General features: G+C 42.3%; 1 protein-coding gene across 1 annotated transcript in view; it reads right to left on the bottom strand.

Moving 5' to 3' along the window:
* The window catches only part of LOC139395902 (focal adhesion kinase 1-like), a gene marked incomplete at its 3' end in the record, with an annotated part of 83963 nt that extends 65844 nt beyond the window's left edge, over positions 1-18119 (bottom strand). The window contains exons 1-2 of the mRNA XM_071143213.1: positions 17965-18119; positions 8013-8039 (exon numbers count right to left, since the gene is read on the bottom strand). Of these exons, the coding sequence (XP_070999314.1) occupies positions 8013-8039; positions 17965-17983 (46 nt within the window). The remainder of the gene's footprint in view (positions 1-8012; positions 8040-17964) is intronic.
* Between the last annotated feature and the right edge of the window lie 1786 nt (positions 18120-19905).

The raw sequence follows: 19905 nt of genomic DNA, 5'->3' as shown, positions 1-19905 counted from the left end.
GGCAATTTCTCGCATGGAATAGCCTTCAATTCTCAGAACAAGAATAGACTGACGAGTTTCAGAAGAAAGTTCTTTGTGTCTGGCCATTTTGAGCCGGTAATTGAACCCACAAATGCTGATGCTCCAGATACTCAACTAGTCTAAAGAAGGCCAGTTTTATTGCTTCTTTAATCAGGAAAACAGTTTTCAGCTGTGCTAACATAATTGCAAAAGGATTTTCTAATGATAAATTAGCCTTTTAAAATTATAAACTTGGATTAGCTAACACAATGTGCCATTGGAACACAGGAGTGATGGTTGCTGATAATGGGCCTCTGCACGCCTATGTAAATATTCCATAAAAAAATGTATCTGCCGTTTCCAGCTACAATAGTCATTTACAACATTAACAATGTCTACACTGTATTTCTGATCAATTTGATGTTATTTTAATGGACAAAAAAAAAGTGCTTTTCTTTCAAAAACAAGGACATTTCTAAGTGACCCCAAACTTTTGAATGTTAGTGTATGTATGTAAATGAGATATTTCCACAATTAATTTTCAATACATTTCCAAAAACATGTTTTCACTTTGTCATTATGGGGTAATGTATGTGTGGTTGGGTGAGAAAAACATATTGAATCCATTTTGAATTCAGGCTTTAAGGGATATGAATACTTTCTGAAGACACTGTATGTGGCATCCCAGACTGGCCCCTGTGGGTGAGTTTAAGTTGAAGGCAGAGATTTATGCTGCCAGTTAATTGAATCATTGTCTGCTTACTGAGCAGACTGCCAATGAAACAAGAGGGGGTGGAGAACAGAGAAGGAGAGAGGAGGAGAAGAGGAGCAGAAGAGAGTAGCCCTGCCTGGCTGCTCCATCTATGGGTATTCATGTGGACTGGGTCTGCATCCCAAATGGCACCCTATTCCCTATGGTTCCTGGTGGAAAGTAGAGCACTATATAGGGAACAATGTGCTATTTGGAACATAGTGGATCAGAGGGACAGAGAGCCCCAGAAACAGCCGGGGCAGACAGACAAAGGGGCTATGACTGAACCCCATGGAGAGGGAGAGGTGCTCTTCCCAGCTATTCAGCTCACATCACATCCGGCCCACTGTTCCCAAACAAAAGCCTCTCACCCACCCCTCCTCCCCGCTCCCTTGTCCATATTTCAATAGCAGGAGCCCAAGCCGGGGCACGTGTTACCAAACCATACAGACACCAGGCTGGGGCACGTATTACCAAACCATACAGACACTAGACTGGGGCACGTGTTACCAAACCATACAGACACCAAACCTTACACGGCTGGGAGCAGTGGCTGAGAGTAGGCCCACACAGAAACACAAAAACACACACTGAAACACATACAGCCGTATGGTTCAGTGGTGCATGCAATCATCAGCTGAATATGTAACTGGTCTGTTTGCAGGCCTGGGTTCTAATAGAGAAGAGAAAGGAAGACATACTGTAGGAGTCTCTAAGACCATGGTTAAATACATACTGTAGGAGTCTCTAAGACCATGGTTAAATACATACTGTAGGAGTCTCTAAGACCATGGTTAAATACATACTGTAGGAGTCTCTAAGACCATGGTTAAATAAATACTGTAGGAGTCTATAAGACCATGGTTAAAGACATACTGTAGGAGTCTCTAAGACCATGGTTAAATACATACTGTAGGAGTCTCTAAGACCATGGTTAAATACATACTGTAGGAGTCTCTAAGACCATGGTTAAATACATACTGTAGGAGTCTCTAAGACCATGGTTAAATACATACTGTAGGAGTCTCTAAGACCATGGTTAAATACATACTGTAGGAGTCTATAAGACCATGGTTAAATACATACTGTAGGAGTCTCTAAGACCATGGTTAAATACATACTGTAGGAGTCTCTAAGGCCATAGTTAAATGGTTACCTAGTCAACTTAAATGCTGTGGATTAGAATCACAAATTACTTGTATAACTGGGGGAGGGGGGGACTGTCAATCATAACATCCTGCAAATACAGAATAAACACACACAAATAAGCAGGTGTATCTGGTATGCAACGTTCTTCATTGAAAAGATGATTGAAGACAAACATTGAATATCCCCACTGACAGTTATAGGAGTTTAGTGCACACAAACACACACAGTCTGAACCCAGGACAGATCCCAGACCAGCCATCCCACAGCTGCTCAGGTAGGCTCTAGCCGTTAAGGTTTTCACAATAATCCTTTTCACCATTATCACTTTCATCTCTGCAGCCACATAGTCAGCTGTCACCTAATGGACTGTGTGTGTTTGTTGGGGTGTTGTGGAGCCAGCCACTGTTGAAGGTCATGGGGTTGGATGTTGTACTACTCATCACTCCCTCTCTCGTGGGGCTTTCAACATCATCACACCTTATCCAACATACTTTACCTGGGTAACAGTGTCACATGGTTCCACTAACCATACAGTACATAGTCATGGAGGTTTGTGTGTGTCACACACCACTGGATTATACAATCTACTGTAGCTAGCTAAGTGCAATCGATCCAGATGGAACGTCAATAGAATGTGTGAATGTGTGAATATTGATCTAAGAATGGATGCCATTTTAAACCATGACCTTGTCATCTCTGTTTTATCCAGGGGGACTCAGAGCATTCTGTATGGCTTTGCACAACTGGAATTTAACATGACCTAGATTCTAGGACCATTATAAACCTACAAACGTGTATTATAGGTTTTATTAACCTATGTGGGTGAATGATAGGTATCATAAGCCTACATAGCGGTTTTAACATTTGAACAGTGATAGGTTTAAGCTAACTCCCAAACCTCCTAACCCTGAAGAACTCGACCCATGTAACCCAACCCAGATGAAACAGAGAAACAGGGATTATCAATGATTACTTGCCTTTAATTTAATGAGTCATTTACATAACAATGCCACTACATCATTTGAACTCCTAATCAGTATTCCCTAGTGATGATTGCTATGTATCTGCCTTGCTAAAGAGGTCTGGAGCAATTAACATATACAACGTGCAGTGACCACCTTATTTAGCCCAACCACCGGAAGGCCTGGGATGTGGAGAGACCAAATGGCACACTTTTCACTACTCCCATAGAGCTCTGGTCAAAAGTAGCGCACTCTATAGGGAAAAGGGTGTAATTTGGGACACACACAGAAAGAGAGTGCAGCGTTTGGAACCTGTTTTATCCTCAGAGTTTCTGTGGTCGTCAAAGAAGATGAGGTGCTAGCTAGACAGACAGAAGACACAGTCTGGGGGGTTGTGAATGAACAAACTAACTTTACTTTGATCAATCCCTAAAATCTGCCATTGTAAATATCAATATGCCAAAATGGCTTCCAGATGCTGCAGCTCATTGAGAGGAATATCAGTCCAATGCAAACTCAGTTCTATAGCTATCAGTTGGGGATTTTTTTTTTTTTTTTAATTGACAGGTGCTACCTTAACATGTCTGATAAGAAACGCTCATTTTGGTCTAATGTTGCAAAATGTTTTGATATGATGTGCCCTACTGAATGTAGCCCAGGTGTTTGTATAGCCAAACTAAAGAGGAGTATTTATTTCCTCTATTCCGTGAGGTTTCTCTCCGTTATCATGTATTTTATGGAGCTGGGTCACTTCATCATTCTCCAATATTACTATAGGGGATTTAGGAGGGCAGGGGACACAAAATGGACAACAACTGTGTGTGTGTGTGTGTGTGTGTCTGACATCTGTGCATGCGTGACCTGGCCCCAGGTCATCTATAAGTCTTTGCTAGGTAAAGCCCCAACTTATCTCAGCTCACTGGTCAACATAGCAGCACAATAATCACTGAAGCTGCAGCACAAATAATCACTGAAGCTGCAGTCTTATATCTCCCTCACTAACTTTAAGCATCAACTGTCAGAGCAGCTTACCGATTAATGCACCTGTTCACAGCCCATCTGTAAATAGCCCACCCAACTACCTCATCCCCATATTGTTATTATTTTTTTTGCTCTTTGCACCCCAGTATCTCGACTTGCACATTAATCTTCTGCACATCTATCATTCCAGTGTTGAATTGCTAAATTGTAATTATTTTGCCACTATGGCATATTTATTGCCTTACCTCCCTAATCTTACTAAATTTGCACACAGTGTATATAGACTTTTCAATTGTGTTATTGACTGTATGTTTGTTTATCCCATGAATAACTCTGTGTTGTTTTTGTCACACTGCTTTGCTTTATCTTGGCCAGATCGCAGTGGTAAATGAAAACTTGTTCTCAACTGGCCTACCTGATTAAATAAAGGTGAAATAAAACAATAAAAGAAATAAAAGAAAAAAAACAAGTCATGAGGTCGAAGGAATTGTCCGTAGAGCTCAGAGACAGGATTGTGTCGCGGCACAGATCTGGTGAAGGGTGCCAAAATATGTCTGCAGCATTGAAGGTCCCCAAGAACACAGTGGCCTCCATCATTCTTAAATGGAAGAAGTTTGGAACCACCAAGAAAGACTCTTCCTAGAGCTGGCCAACCGGCCAAACTCGAGGATGTAATCGCTGCCAAAAGTGCTTCAAGAAAGTACTGAGTAAAGAGTCTGAATACTTATATAAGTGTGATTTTTTAAAATGTTATTATACATTTGCACAAATTTCTAAAAACCTGTTTTTACTTTATCATTATGGGGTATTGTGTGTAGATTGGTGAGGGGGAAAAAACAGTTTAATAAGCAATTTTAAAATAAGGCTTTAACATAACAAAGTGGAAAATGTGAAGGGGTCTGAATACTTTCCGAATGCACTGTATATACACACTGAGTGTATAAAACATTAAGAACCCCTCTGTTTTGCTCTCAGAACAGCCTCAATTCGTAAGGGCATGGACTCTACAAGGTATCGAAAGTGTTTCACAGGGATGCTGGCCCATGTTGACTTTAATGCTTCCCACAGTTGTGTCAAGTTGTCTGAATGGCCTTTGGGTGAGTGAGACTAAACACGTTGTTCATTACACATTCTATAAAAAAAATGTATGGCGTTCTGGTACGGCTATGGAGTTCTGGTATGGAGTTCTGGTACGGCTATGGAGTTCTGGTATGGAGTTCTGGTACGGCTATGGAGTTCTGGTATGGAGTTCTGGTACGGCTATGGAGTTCTGGTACGGCTATTGAGGTCTGGTATGGAGTTCTGGTACGGCTATGGAGTTCTGGTATGGAGTTTAGGTACGGCTATGGAGTTCTGGTATGGAGTTTAGGTACGGCTATGGAGTTCTGGTATGGCTATTGAGTTCTGGTATGGAGTTTAGGTACGGCTATGGAGTTCTGGTATGGAGTTTAGGTACGGCTATGGAGTTCTGGTATGGAGTTTAGGTACGGCTATGGAGTTCTGGTATGGCTATTGAGTTCTGGTATGGAGTTTAGGTACGGCTATGGAGTTCTGGTATGGAGTTTAGGTACGGCTATGGAGTTCTGGTATGGAGTTCTGGTATGGCTATTGAGTTCTGGTATGGAGTTTAGGTACGGCTATGGAGTTCTGGTATGGAGTTTAGGTACGGCTATGGAGTTCTGGTATGGCGTTTAGGTTAGAGGTCGACCAATTAATCGGAATGGCCGATTAATTAGGGCCGAGTTCAAGTTTTCATAACCATCGGAAATCGGTATTTTTCGGCGCCGATGTGCCGATTTTAAATTTTTTATTACACCTATGTTTAATCTTTATTTAACGAGGAAAGTCAGTTAATAACACATTCTTATTTTCAATGACGGCCTAGGAACGGTGGGTTAACTGCCTCGTTCAGGGGCAGAACGACAGATTTTCACCTTGTCAGCTCGGGGGATCCAATCTTGCAACCTTACAGTTAACTAGTCCAACACAATAACAACCTGCCTCTCTCTCGTTGCACTCCACAAGGAGACTGCCTGTTACGCGAATGCAGTAAGCTACTAGCTAGCATTAAACTTATCTTATAAAAAACAATCAATCATAATCACTAGTTAACTACACATGGTTGATGATATTACTAGATATTATCTAGCGTGTCCTGCGTTGCATAGAATCTGACTGAGCATACAAGTATCTGACTGAGCGGTGGTAGGCAGAAGCAGGCGCGTAAACATTCATTCAAACAGCATTTTTGTGCGTTTTGCCAGCAGCTCTTCGTTGTGCGTCAAGCATTGCACTGTTTATTACTTCAAGCGTGTAACTGAAGTGAAATGGCTAGCTAGTTAGTGCGCGCTAATAGCGTTTCAAACGTCACTCACTCTGAGCCTTCTAGTGGTTGTTCCTCTTGCTCTGCATGGGTAATGCTGCTTCGATGGTGGCTGTTGTCGTTGTGTTGCTGGTTCGAGCCCAGGGAGGAGCGAGGAGAGGGACGGAAGCTATACTGTTACACTGGCAATACTAAAGTGCCTATAAAAACATCCAATAATCAAAGGTTGATGAAATACAAATGGTATAGAGGGAAATAGTCCTATAATAACTACAACCAACCTTCTTACCTGGGAATATTGAAGACTCATGTTAAAAGGAACCACCAGCTTTCATATGCTCTCATGTTCTGAGCAAGGAACTGAAACGTCAGCTTTCTTACATAGCACATATTGCACTTTTACTTTCTTCTCCAACACTTTATTTTTGCATTATTTAAACCAAATTGAACATGTTTCATTATTTACTTGAGGCTAAATTGATTTTATTGATGTATTATATTAAGTTAAAATAAGTGTTAATTCAGTATTGTTGTAATTGTCATTATTACAAATAAATAAATACAAAAATTGGCCGATTAATCGGTATCGGCTTTTTTGGTCTTCCAATAATCGGTATCAGTGTTGAAAAATCATAATCGGTCGACCTCTAGTTTAGGTACATGGAATTCAAGTGCCAGAGACTTTACAGCAGTAGAATGATGAAACCCAAATGACATTTTAGTGTGTGTGTAGTCTCATTAAGGAGTGAGACGGACAAACAGGCTTCCCAGTGACCTTCATCATCCACAGGACACACACACACCTTCGCTCTCTCTCCCCTTCAGCTCAGCTAATATCCCCTTCCTAAATAATCTTGAGGAAATATATCTTTACACTCTGAACACAGACACTCTCGGTGGAGGGGACTAATATGACTTCACTTCGAGGATGGAAGAGTGAGTGAAAACATGCTTGGATGATGAAATGTAACTTCCTTATGTTATAAAAATAAATTTGACCAAGACACATATGATTCTTCATGTTCTAAATCGTTCAGTGGGGTCCTTCTAACGTATCATTAACATTATATCCAAAAAGTTGGATTTTGTAACCTAATACATCTGATAATAAACACCAAGCTGTGTTGGCAGAGTTCACATGTTGTGGTGGTAGTCTGCAAAGCTGTTTCGGTGGATCCCAAAAAGCTAATTTATCATTTGAAAATAAAAAGCTTGCGGTATGCTCTGTGCACCGCTGACATTTCACAGAGATATACTTGTTTTTATAAGAAATCTTACGAATTTCGCATTAATATGAAAAGCGTACACTAAATTATTAAAATACTAAAATTAAATGCCTTAAACTATATCCATCTTACCTCTATATTGTTTAATATCCTCCGGATTCAAGAAGAAAGATGACGAGTTCAACACTAACCCTGTAAATCAGCCTTAATTCTCACACAGCATCCAGCTTTGCTGATGCAATGCTTTCCCCCAGATTTTTTCCTAAAAGGCTAAAAACTACAAGAACTTGTGAACGGATTATGATAGACACAGGTTTGGACCATTTGTTAACATTATTTTACCCATTGGTCAAAAGATGCGTTTCTGATTGGTCACTCTAAGAATAGTAGCCTAGATCCTCTTGGGAATAAGTGGATGTGCCCTTCATATGAGTCGATGTTGGTGCATTAAATGTAGATGACAGAGCCGTCTATTCATCAGAAGAGCACCACTATAAATCAAACCTGCCTACCAAGGTTTATCTGACCAGAAGATAATGAGAAACTTTCACAGCGTATAAGATCTATTGTAGTTCACAGCATACAGTATGAGATCACTTGTAGTTCTGAAGGCCACTCACCTGTGTAGTAGGAAATTCTTGAAATATCTGCAAGAGAAAGAGAGACAACAGGGAGGTCAGTTGGTTTGATCGGTTGTTGATCTGTCAGTTCAGCACATTAGGTTCAGTGGAGTCGAGGCAGCATGTGGTTTAGTGGGTCAATGATAATCCTAGAGGGCAGCCTGGCGGCTCCAACCCAACCCGGTGCCTGGTCATAGAGCGCCCCCTAGCTGCTTGGGAGATAAAGCTCTGTGGCTCCCAAATGGCACCATATTCCCAAATAGGGCACTACCTTTGACACATAGGGGCCCATAGGGGCCAGGGCTGGCACAGAAGGGGACTCCTATGATGACACCATAATCTGTCAGTGTCACAGTTCAAAGTGAACCGGAATGCAAGGTAACAATCTGAAGGAAGTCCTCCGGGGTTGGGTTTCAGAGTGGCCATAGACAGACAGACAGGACGGAAAGACGTGGTTTTAGTCTCTCAGGTTTCAGAACAAGGTTAATCAATTGTCAGGAGAGTACAATGAGAAGGATGAGTCATAAAATTGGCATGCACTTTGTGTGTGTGGATGTGTGTGGAATGGAACCAGACAAACTGCAGGTGGGTATGTAGGCTAAGGTCAACTGAAGTGGTGAAATGTCAAGTGGCAACAGAATGCTTTTTTTTTTAAAGAGAGAGACATTGCCTTCTCAATGCCTCTCATTCTACCCTGGCTTTGTGTTTGAGCACTCTGTCTTGGCACCCTATTCTCTATGTAGTGCCCTATAGGCCAAAAGTAATGTACTATGGAGGGAATAGGGTGCCATTTGGATGAGAGTAGAGACCAAATAAACCCGTAGACCACAGATGGACACCAGCCATCCAACTCAACAATCAAGAGGCTACAGAACAATGATCAACATTGACACGCATCCCAAATAATACCATTTTGCAGTTGGTTTCATATCAACATCGGTCCCATGATCCATCACTTGAACATTATTACATTGACTTGAGATGTGTAGGTGGTGTAGGTCTCTCAGCCTATAACCAGATCAACCAAGCATATATTACTTATAGGGGTGTCTATAGTTGTAATAATTCGATTTCTGAGAAAGAGCTTGAGGGCCAGAATGAACCATATGCTCCTGGACAGACCATGATGTCTCTAAAGAGTCTGTCCTCCCTGAGTAATGAGTATAGGGTTGGTAAAGAAAACCTAAGTCCTTTAATAATCAATATATCCAAGCGCCAGTTGATCAAATCACCATGTGAAAGGCAGCTTGAGACCTCTGGATTGACTGTTCATCCAGGGCTTAAAAGATTAGTCCATTAGCCCAGTGTCTCTTTAATAAACTAGTATCACCTCGGTGCATATGGTGCTCTCTCTTTGTCACTGGATCACCAACTAGATAGGTCAGCAGTAGAGGCTAGTGATACTAGTAGCCAGGCTAGCTTTAATAGGACTGATCACACCTCACTGCACTAATGCTAACACTCGCTAAGAACCAGCCTGACCCGCGTGGCCCATGTCAGTGTCAAGGTCGAGGTCTCTTCACTGTGGTCAGTGTAACGTATGGAGGGCCGTATGGGGCTGTGGTGGACGTCCCCGGTCTGCTCTGTCCCCTGCCTGGTGACCCCACAAAGCCCCTCTGTCTGGCAGAGGGCCCAAACACCTGCTCCTCAATCTGTCCCCAGGACACACACATTCAGGGAGGGAGATATATGGCCTGGGAGTGCCTAATGCTTACATTTATCTTAGCGCAGGGGAAAAGGGAAGTGAGATAACAAGGCTTTCTCAAAACAAGGCTTTCTCTTTGAAGCATTTTAGAAAGCAAGGCACTCTTCTCACCGGTGAATTTGAAAGCTGCTGGCAGCTCAGTGTTGACAGAGAGGCAAAGAGCAGTGTCTAAAACAGACAGACAGACTGAATGAGTGTGCAACAATCACTACTGTCAAATATGCTTGTCCTCAAGTTATCTTACTGCCTGGCTTTCAAATCTATTTTTAATTACTCATAATCCCTGATTGAAAAGGCCTAAATGGGGCTTTCTTTACATATCAACCTCTGAACTTAGCATGGGCAGAATGCTAGAAAGAGATGAGTGTCACAGGCTGTGTTTTTCCTGCTTTGTTCCAAGACTGAGAGTTCCAATGCCACCCTATTAACTAGACTCCTACGGTCCTATTACCCAATGTAGTGCACTATAGGGAATAGGGTAATATTTGGGGCAAAACTGCCTCAGTTATGTAGCTACCAGAGCAGACGTAGAGGACTACAGTGCTGGCCACCTGTGATGGTCTGGTGGAGGGGTGGAGACCATGTGAAACTGCTGAGACACTTTGTTCTAAAAGAAGAGTGCTGGGGTCTGGCTTGGGGACAGAGCCTGCCGTATATCACCTACAGACACACACAGATAAAGAGCATTATGCGAGCAAGTGAATAAATTCAGTCCTCTGAGAGCGCCTAGCGACGCATGCACACACACACACACACACACACACACACACACACACACACACACACACACACACACACACACACACACACACACACACACACACACACACACACACACACACACACATACACACACACACACACACACACTCCAGCCCAGAGGTGTACACACCACAGATTGGGGCATCAATAAACCAGAAAGCATTGCCTGACATCATGTGAACCAGGAATGTCACTCACACAAGCTGAAGCACATGTGAAGGTCAATATCTGCTTTCATGTCCAGCCATTACCAACAAGCATTCATAACCCATAAGATCAATCATTCAGCCAGTTACACAGGCCTGCTGCTGTCCTGTGTAATAATGACAGACTGGGGTTTGTCCAAAATGCCACCCTATGCCTTATATAGTGTACTACTTTTGACCAGAACCCAGGCTCTACATAGGGAATAGGGTGCCTTTTGGAACGCAGCGAGACTAGACTGCTGACTCCTCTCAGAATAGCCATCCAGCCATCCACAGGTCTGTTATCAAGCTTTTCAATGGCTGTTTTAAGCATTTTGAATTGTTTGGGGCTTCAAGCTGAACTGAGGAGTAGGGCTGGGACGATACCAGTTTTGCGATACTCGTTAGTATCGTGGCAAGGAAACAAAACACAAAGTGGATTTAACATCTTTAGGAAAACAGCTCTAATGTTGGAAATAAACATCATTATGTTGTCATCCAGATTCACGTATTTATTTTCCAAGCTATAGAACATTATTTTACATATAGCAGGTTTTTTAAAACGTTTTTTTAGCCATGGAAAAAATATTGCGATACTAGTATCGTCCTGGCCCTACTGAGACCATTGTTTCTGAAAAGAGTCCGTCTCTTGCAGCATGTTAAAGGAAAGCTGTGACACTCAAAACACCCTCTTACAACAACATATGTGATTGACCAAGAGACATAACAGGAAATGGGCCCACATATTATTGGAACCTAATCTAATCCAATGGGAACGATGCTAAACTGGCAAATCCAAATCGCTGAGTATGAAGCAAATGCAAAATCCCGGTCTACCACAAAGAATACATCTGTGAGAGTGAGACGCATAATTACCTAGTGAGGAGGTTATAATTTTCCTGGCTCCAAGCTGTCTGCACTCTCCTTCCTTCCTCATGTCTCTCCTTCCACCTGATTATTAACTTGATTAACTAATCTACTTTTACCTGCCAAATCAGGATTAGGATTACAATTAATGCTTTCAGGAGATAAACCGAGAGAGAGGGGAAAGAGGAATGGGAAACGTTCCTGATTCTACTGTAAGTGATGAGAAAACCTCTTAACATCTAGGGGTTTGTTCAGTAGAAACCCAAATTAAGCCGAGAGCGAGAGGACAAACATTTTACTGAGAGGATTAATCTGAAATGTAGAGACGAGGAACATCTTTCTAGAGTTACCCGTAGGAAGACAGATTCTACTGAGAGGAATCAGGAACACTTTTGAACCCTATAGCCTCCAACACTCTACTCAGCACATTGGATGAAATCTATCACAGTGCCATACCGTTTTGTCACCAAAGCCCCATATACTACCCACCACTGTGACCTGTATGCTCTCGTTGGCTGGTCCTCGCTTTATATTCGTCACCAAACCCACTTGCTCCAGGTCATCTATAAGTCTTTGCTAGGTAAAGCCCCGCCTTATCTCAGCTCACTGGTCACCATAGCAACACCCACCCGTAGCACGCACTACAGCAGGTATATTTCACTGGTCTCCCCCAAAGCCAATACCTCCTTTGGCCTCCTTTCCTTCCAGTTCTCTGCTGCCAATGACTGGAACAAATTGCAAAAATCACTGAAGCTGGAGACCCATATCTCCCTCACTAACTTTAAGCACCAGCTGTCAGAGCAGCTTACAGATCACTGCACCTGAACATAGCCCATCTGTAAATGGCCCATCCAACTACCTCATCCCCATACTGTATTTCTTTTTTCTCTCCTTTGCACCCCAGTATCTCTACTTGCACCTTCATCTTCTGCACATCATTCACTCCAGTGTTTAATTGCTAAATTGTCATTATTTTGCCACTACGGCCTATTTATTGCCCTACCTCCCTTATCTTACCTTATTTGCACACACTGTATACACTGTATACATTTAGTCAGCCACCAATTGTGCAAGTTCTCCCACTTAAAAAGATGAGAGAGGCCTGTAATTTTCATCATAGGTACACTTCAACTATGACAGACAAAATGAGAGAAAAAAATCCAGAAAATCACATTGTATAATTTTTTATGAATTTATTTGCAAATTATGGTGGAAAATAAGTATTTGGTCAATAACAAAATTTTATCTCAATACTTTGTTATATACCCTTTGTTGGCAATGATAGAGGTCAAACGTTTTCTGTAAGTCTTCACAAGGTTTTCACACACTGTTGCTGGTATTTTGGCCGATTCCTCCATGCAGATCTCCTCTAGAGCAGTGATGTTTTGGGGCTGTTGCTGGGCAACACGGACTTTCAACTCCCTCCAAAGATTTTCTATGGGGTTGAGATCTGGAGACTGGCTAGGCCACTCCAGGACCTTGAAAGGCTTCTTACGAAGCCACTCCTTCGTTGCCCGGGCGGTGTGTTTGGAATCATTGTCATGCTGAAAGACCCAGCCAATGCCCTTGCTGATGGAAGGAGGTTTTCAATCAAAATCTCACGATACATGGCCCTATTCATTCTTTCCTTTACACGGATCAGTCGTCCTGGTCCCTTTGCAGAAAAACAGCCCCAAAGCATGATGTTTTCACCCCCATGCTTCACAGTCGGTATGGTGTTCTTTGGATGCAACTCAGCATTCTTTGTCGTCCAAACACGACGAGTTGAGTTTTTACCAAAAAGTTATATTTTGGTTTCATCTGACCATATGACATTCTCCCAATCTTCTTCTGGATCATCCAAATGCTCTCTAGCAAACTTCAGACGGGCCTGGACATGTACTGGCTTAAGCAGGGGGACACGTCTGGCACTGCAGGATTTGAGTCCCTGGCGGAGTGTGTTACTGATGGTAGGCTTTGTTACTTTGGTCCCAGCTCTCTGCAGGTCATTCACTAGGTCCCCCCGTGTGGTTCTGGGATTTTTGCTCACCGTTCTTGTGATCATTTTGACCCCTCGGGGTGAGATCTTGCGTGGAGCCCCAGATCGAGGGAGATTATCAGTGGTCTTGTACGTTCCATTCCATTTCCTAATAATTGCTCCCACAGTTGATTTCTTCAAACCAAGCTGCTTACCTATTGCAGATTCAGTCTTCCCAGCCTGGTGCAGGTCTACAATTTTGTTTCTGGTGTCCTTTGACAGCTCTTTGGTCTTGGCCATAGTGGAGTTTGTAGTGTGACTGTTTGAGGTTGTGGACAGGTGTATTTTATACTGATAACAAGTTCAAACAGGTGCCATTAATACAGGTAACGAGTGGAGGACAGAGGAGCCTCTTAAAGAAGAAGTTACAGGTCTGTGAGAGACAGAAATCTTGCTTGTTTGTAGGTGACCAAATACTTATTTTCCACCATAATTTGCAAATAAATTCATTAAAAATCCTATTTTCTGGATTTTTTTTTCTAATTTTGTCTGTCATAGTTGAAGTGCACATATGATGAAGTGTACATATGATGAAAATTACAGGCCTCTCATCTTTTTAAATGGGAGAACTTGCACAATTGGTGGCTGACTAAATACTTTTTTGCCCCACTGTATATATCTTTTTTTCTATTGTGTTATTGACTGTGTGCTTGTTTATGCCATGTGTAACTCTGTGTTGTTGTTTGTGTCGCACTGCTTTGCTTTATCTTGGTCAGGTCGCAGTTATAAATGAGAACTTGTTCTCAACTAGCCTACCTGGTTAAATAAAAGTGAAAAAAAAAAAAAAGTAAAAAGAACGATGCCTGTGTGTTTCACCTGCAGTGCAAGGCGGGAGGAAGTTCTGTTTCCATATATGCAGCAGGGCATCAGAAGACTGCCAAGTGCTGACAAAGCAAGACGACGTAGCCAAAACAAGGTCAGCTGGACCTCCAATAGCATATAACTACATTACGCTAGGGAAACGCTCACCTTGAGTTAGCACAGGCTACTATGAGAGAAGGACCTACAGAGTAGATTCCTGCACTACACTAGGCTAGGCTATAGCCTAACAGGAAAGATAACCCAACTGTACACATCAGCTTCACTCCTTATAATGAACAATGCACAAGAAATCCCCAAATTAAAGGATTGTTATTTGAATGGCAGCATAGGCCGAAGCTAAGTGTGTGTAGATTTTTTTATTTATTTAACCTTTATTTTGACAGGGAAGACATATTGAGACCTAGATCTCTTTTCCAAATGCACCCTGTATAATACAATATAAAACACACACACACATACATATATATATATATATATATATATATATATATATACACACACACACATATGTGTGTATGTGTGTATGTATGTATGTATATATATATATGTGTGTGTGTGTGTGTGTGTGTGTGTGTGTGTGCACCGGGGCCTCCCACTCTTTCTATTCTGGTTTGCGCCAGTTTGTGCTGTTCTGTGAAGGGAGTAGTACACAGCGTTGTATAATATCGCCAGTTTCTTGGCAATTTCTCGCATGGAATAGCATTCATTTCTCAGAACAAGAATAGACTGATGAGTTTCAGAAGAAAGTTATTTGTTTCTGGACATTTTGAGCCTGTAATCGAACCCACAAATGCTGATGCTCCAGCTACTCAACTAGTCTAAAGAAGGACAGTTTTATTGCTTCTTTAATCAGGACAACAGTTTTCAGCTGTGCTAACATAATTGCAAAAGGGTTTTCTAATGATCAATTAGCCTTTTAAAATGATAAACTTGGATTAGCTAACACAACGTGCAATTGGAACACAGGACTGATGCTTGCTGATAATGGGCCTCTGAATGCCTATGTAGATATTCCATTAAAAATCAGCCGTTTCCAGCTATAATAGTAATTTACAACATTAACAATGTCTACACTGTATTTCTGATCAATTTTATGTTATTTTAAATGGACAAAAAATGTGCTTTTCTTTCAAAAACAAGGACATTTCTAAGTGACCCCAAACTTTTGAAAAGCAGTTACACATTTATATAGTGTATTTTAAATTGTATTATACAGGGCGCATTTGGAAATTATATACATATATAGATATAGATTGATAGATTATATACACATGCATTAGAATACAAGAGGAGAAGGAAAGGATAAAGAGAAATGTGAAAAGACAAAATATGTGGGCGATATATGGCATGAAAAGAAATGGGTCAAAAATCCAACAAGGAATGTGAATTAGATGCTACTGTTGCACAAAGAGCTGTGAGTGGTCGCATTCCAAGGTGACCATTACAAACGACCGACACTTATTTACATGTTACTAACTCAACCTTCCCATCCAGCTGCTGGCTATGAGTCTCCAGGAGATACTGCAGAGCACTAGTTAATGGTTAATCCTCTGGCTGACCGGAGAGAAAGTGTGTGTGTGACCCCTCAGGACAGGGTGTGTTACTGGGGCGTGTAAAGGGGTCAGCACAGGGGTCTGTGGATGCAATAAAGGTCAGGGGTCTGCCTCCAGCACCTCCAACACCTGCTAGAGTGTAACTAGCAGTTACTAGTTACACACAATCACACGCACGCACACAAACAAACGCAAACACATGTACATACACACTCAGAGAAGCGCTCACAGGCAGGCACACTCATGTGGTTACACTCCAATAAGCAGCCTCAGCTCTTCTGCAGAAGCTGTCACACGTACCAAAGCAGGCATACATGAAAAGATAAACAACTTGTGTAGCCAGACACTGACACACACGCCATATAAAAGCAAGGCATGAAGCAAAGGTCACTGTCATGCATGAGTGCACCGCAGACGAACGCATCCAGTAGACATACCATGATGGAATATCACTACCCAAAAGCTACTCTATGCCATAAAGTTAATACAATGTGGACATGTATTTTCTTCATCAAATTAGAAACGTTCTTAAGACTACAAGTTGTGTGAAGAGGGCACAAGGAGGCCTTTGCAAACGGTGCTTGTTTTGCATATGTCCCACACATTTTGTCAAGAGGGGTAAGGAATAATAAGCATCATTAATTATGGATGAGGAAGTTGATATAACATAGAAAATATATGACACCACCAGAGTAAGAAGAGGATTGTTGCACGCCTACATCCCCCTCTGCCTCCCTCCCACACATGATCACACTTCACTCCAGTGACTAGGGCCATTTATCACTGGGACTGACACATGATTATCTACAGCTTGGATTAGGAACTGAACAGACACTCCAGAAAGGCAGTTTGTGTCCCAGTCTGCATCCCAAATGGCACACTATTCCTTATAGACCCTATGGGCCCTGGTCAAAAGTAGTGCAATGTATTAGGGATAGGGGCCATTTGGAACAACCATTAGGTCAGGAGAAGTTTTACAGAAATAGAAGACCGTAGACATCAAGCAAGAGATTAACATTGGATTGTGAAGTAGTACTGCACAGACAGCAAAAAAAAAAATTCTGTTTCAATGGATGAATAAAAGTTGTATTGTATCTCAGTCACATGCAAGTTACAGTATGAATCCTCTGTTAACGCTGAACCCTGTACAACAAGCTTCAGTATGAATCCTCTGTTAACAGTGGACCCTGTACAACAAGCTACAGTATGAATCCTCTGTTAACGGTGGACCCTGTACAACAAGCTACAGTATCAATCCTCTGTTAACGGTGGACCCTGTACAACAAGCTTCAGTATGAATCCTCTGTTAACGCTGAACCCTGTACAACAAGCTTCAGTATGAATCCTCTGTTAACGCTGAACCCTGTACAACAAGCTTCAGTATGAATCCTCTGTTAACGGTGGACCCTGTACAACAAGCTACAGTATGAATCCTCTGTTAACGCTGAACCCTGTACAAGCTACAGTATGAATCCTCTGTTAACGCTGAACCCTGTACAAGCTACAGTATGAATCCTCTGTTAACGCTGAACCCTGTACAAGCTACAGTATGAATCCTCTGTTAACGCTGAACCCTGTACAACAAGCTACAGTATGAATCCTCTGTTAACGGTGTACCCTGTACAACAAGCTACAGTATGAACCATGTACCAATAAAATAATGTGCTATCATTACCATCACCATCCTAAATGTGTCTCAAAATGATGCTCATTAAAATACTCTGCTAAGACCTGTTATAATTGTCCAATTAATTTAATTTCTGACCACATGAAGTGTCCATATCACTACCATGGTAGATAATACAGATAGGAGATTAAAAATCACCTTAAAATCACACACACACACACACACACACACACACACACACACACACACACACACACACACACACACACACACACACACACACACAGAGGAGAACACTATATTGTAAATACCGTTCCAATCAGCAAGCTAGCCTAGCGTACACCACAGCAGGGTAGCAGTGTAGTCTACACCGTAGGAGAACAGAGCAGCAGCGAGAGAGAGAGAAAACCTTACCGTGATAGAGTCCTTCCATTAAAAGAAGAAAAGCCCAGAGAGAAGAATATATGATCTACTTATTAGTACACAAAGCTGTGAGACCCTAGCAACGTGGTGCCTTCTTCACACGCCTTAACCAAGATGGAATGAATAACAATATCCTGCCATGTAGAACAGAGCAACCTTCCTTCTCAGACTATGGAGAGCCAGAGAGAGAGAGAGAGAGAGAGAGAGAGAGTGTGTGTGTGTGTGTGTGTGTGTGTGTGTGTGTGTGTGTGTGTGTGTGTGTGTGTGTGTGTGTGTGTGTGTGTGTGTGTGTGTGTGTGTGTGTGTGTGTGTGTGTGTGTGTGAGAGATGAGTGTGCGCACACAGCCGGCGGACGGACTGCCTCCAAATGACAGAGAGAGGGGGATGAGAGAGGGGGGATGGAAACAGGAGGAGGCGGGAGTCTTTGTCTCTCTGAAGAAGAGGGGAGGGCAGCGAGAGGGGGAAGTGCAGGAGGAGGTGGGAGGGGAAGTGCAGGAGGAGGAGGGAATAGAGAGAGGAATGGGGAGAAAGCAGGGTGAGAAACAGAGATAGAGGGAATTGAGAGCGGGAAAGGGAGGAAAAGAGGAAAAGAGGAGAGGGAGAGACAGAGGGAAACAGACAGAAAGGAGGGTAAATCACACGTCACCAACAAAAGCCGTCCATCACAGTGCATGGCCGTTAGCCCTCAATGGAGACAGCTCAGAGCAGACAACCAGCTTCCTGTATCTACCATCACACCGCTTACTGTCTACACACAGTAGACCGTCACACATAGCCTGGTCTCTCGCTCTCTCTACCCTTACAGGGATAGATAGAAGAGGGATGGAGGGGACTCAAAAGGGGGGTGTTAAGGTCACCACAATTGGCAGAATTTCTTCCACTAATCTTCTCAAATGACTCTTCCGGGCAACTTTTCAATCAAGAGTCTTGTTTTCACAACGGAACAAACAACCTGGCCACGGAACAAGTTAGGGCTGGGACGATACCAGTATCACGGTACGCATTAGTATTGTGGCAAGGAAACAAAACACAAAGAAGATTTAACTTCTTTAGGAAAACAGCTCTAATGTTGGAAACAAACATCATTATGTTGTCATCCAGAGTCACGTATTTATTTTCCAAGCTATAGAACACAATATTTTACATACAGCAGATTTTTAAAGGACTGACAAAAAATTTGGTCTGCTTTGTGTTTTCATTTTTGACATGGAAAAACAAGTGCGATAGTGGTATCTTCACAGCCAGAGTACAAGTAGAGCTGTTAGTGTTAGTGAGGACTAGTCTGAGGAGGACACAGGGAGCAATATAGCCTGCTGTGTGTGCGTGTGTGTGTGTTTAATGGATAGCTCGTTTGAACAAGTGTCAGTGATCCCCTCTTAGACTACTAGAGAGAGTGAAGCCAAGGTGTAGCATTGCCTACACACCAAGCGCTTATCAAAATAGGACGGCAGTTTAGGGCAAGACAAGGGTCCTGTGTTGGCTTTGTCCCAACTGCGCATAGACTTCCAAGACGATTCGATACATCTCTAGATACATGGGCTCCGATACGATACAGGAACAATAAGTTATAGTTTTAAAGGATTCGGTTTGATTAGAGAATGAATCAATGTGATACGATGCACTAACATTTGTTGCATAAACACATTCATTTTTCATTTTAAATTAAAATGTGCTGCTGATGGAGCTCATGGGCTGGGCGTGGAGCTGGACATTAGACCGGCAGCATTTTAATTTACCAGACCCATATGTATTGAGTGGGGACCTGATTAGGACGTCCACCCATGGTGTTCAGAAGAAAGTTGATCTAAAATAATTGCCTGACATCAAGTGTACGGTGTCATTTTGAAACGAGACATGAGGGAAAAACTTCAAGGATGAGGCGGACAAGGCTTAAGGAATCAAGGGGGCCGTGTCCAGGGATGAAAAGATAAG

Source organism: Oncorhynchus clarkii, unplaced genomic scaffold (assembly GCF_045791955.1).
Source record: "Oncorhynchus clarkii lewisi isolate Uvic-CL-2024 unplaced genomic scaffold, UVic_Ocla_1.0 unplaced_contig_2823_pilon_pilon, whole genome shotgun sequence".
Lineage (NCBI taxonomy): Eukaryota > Metazoa > Chordata > Actinopteri > Salmoniformes > Salmonidae > Oncorhynchus > Oncorhynchus clarkii.
This window is presented reverse-complemented; position numbering and strand designations above follow the sequence as displayed.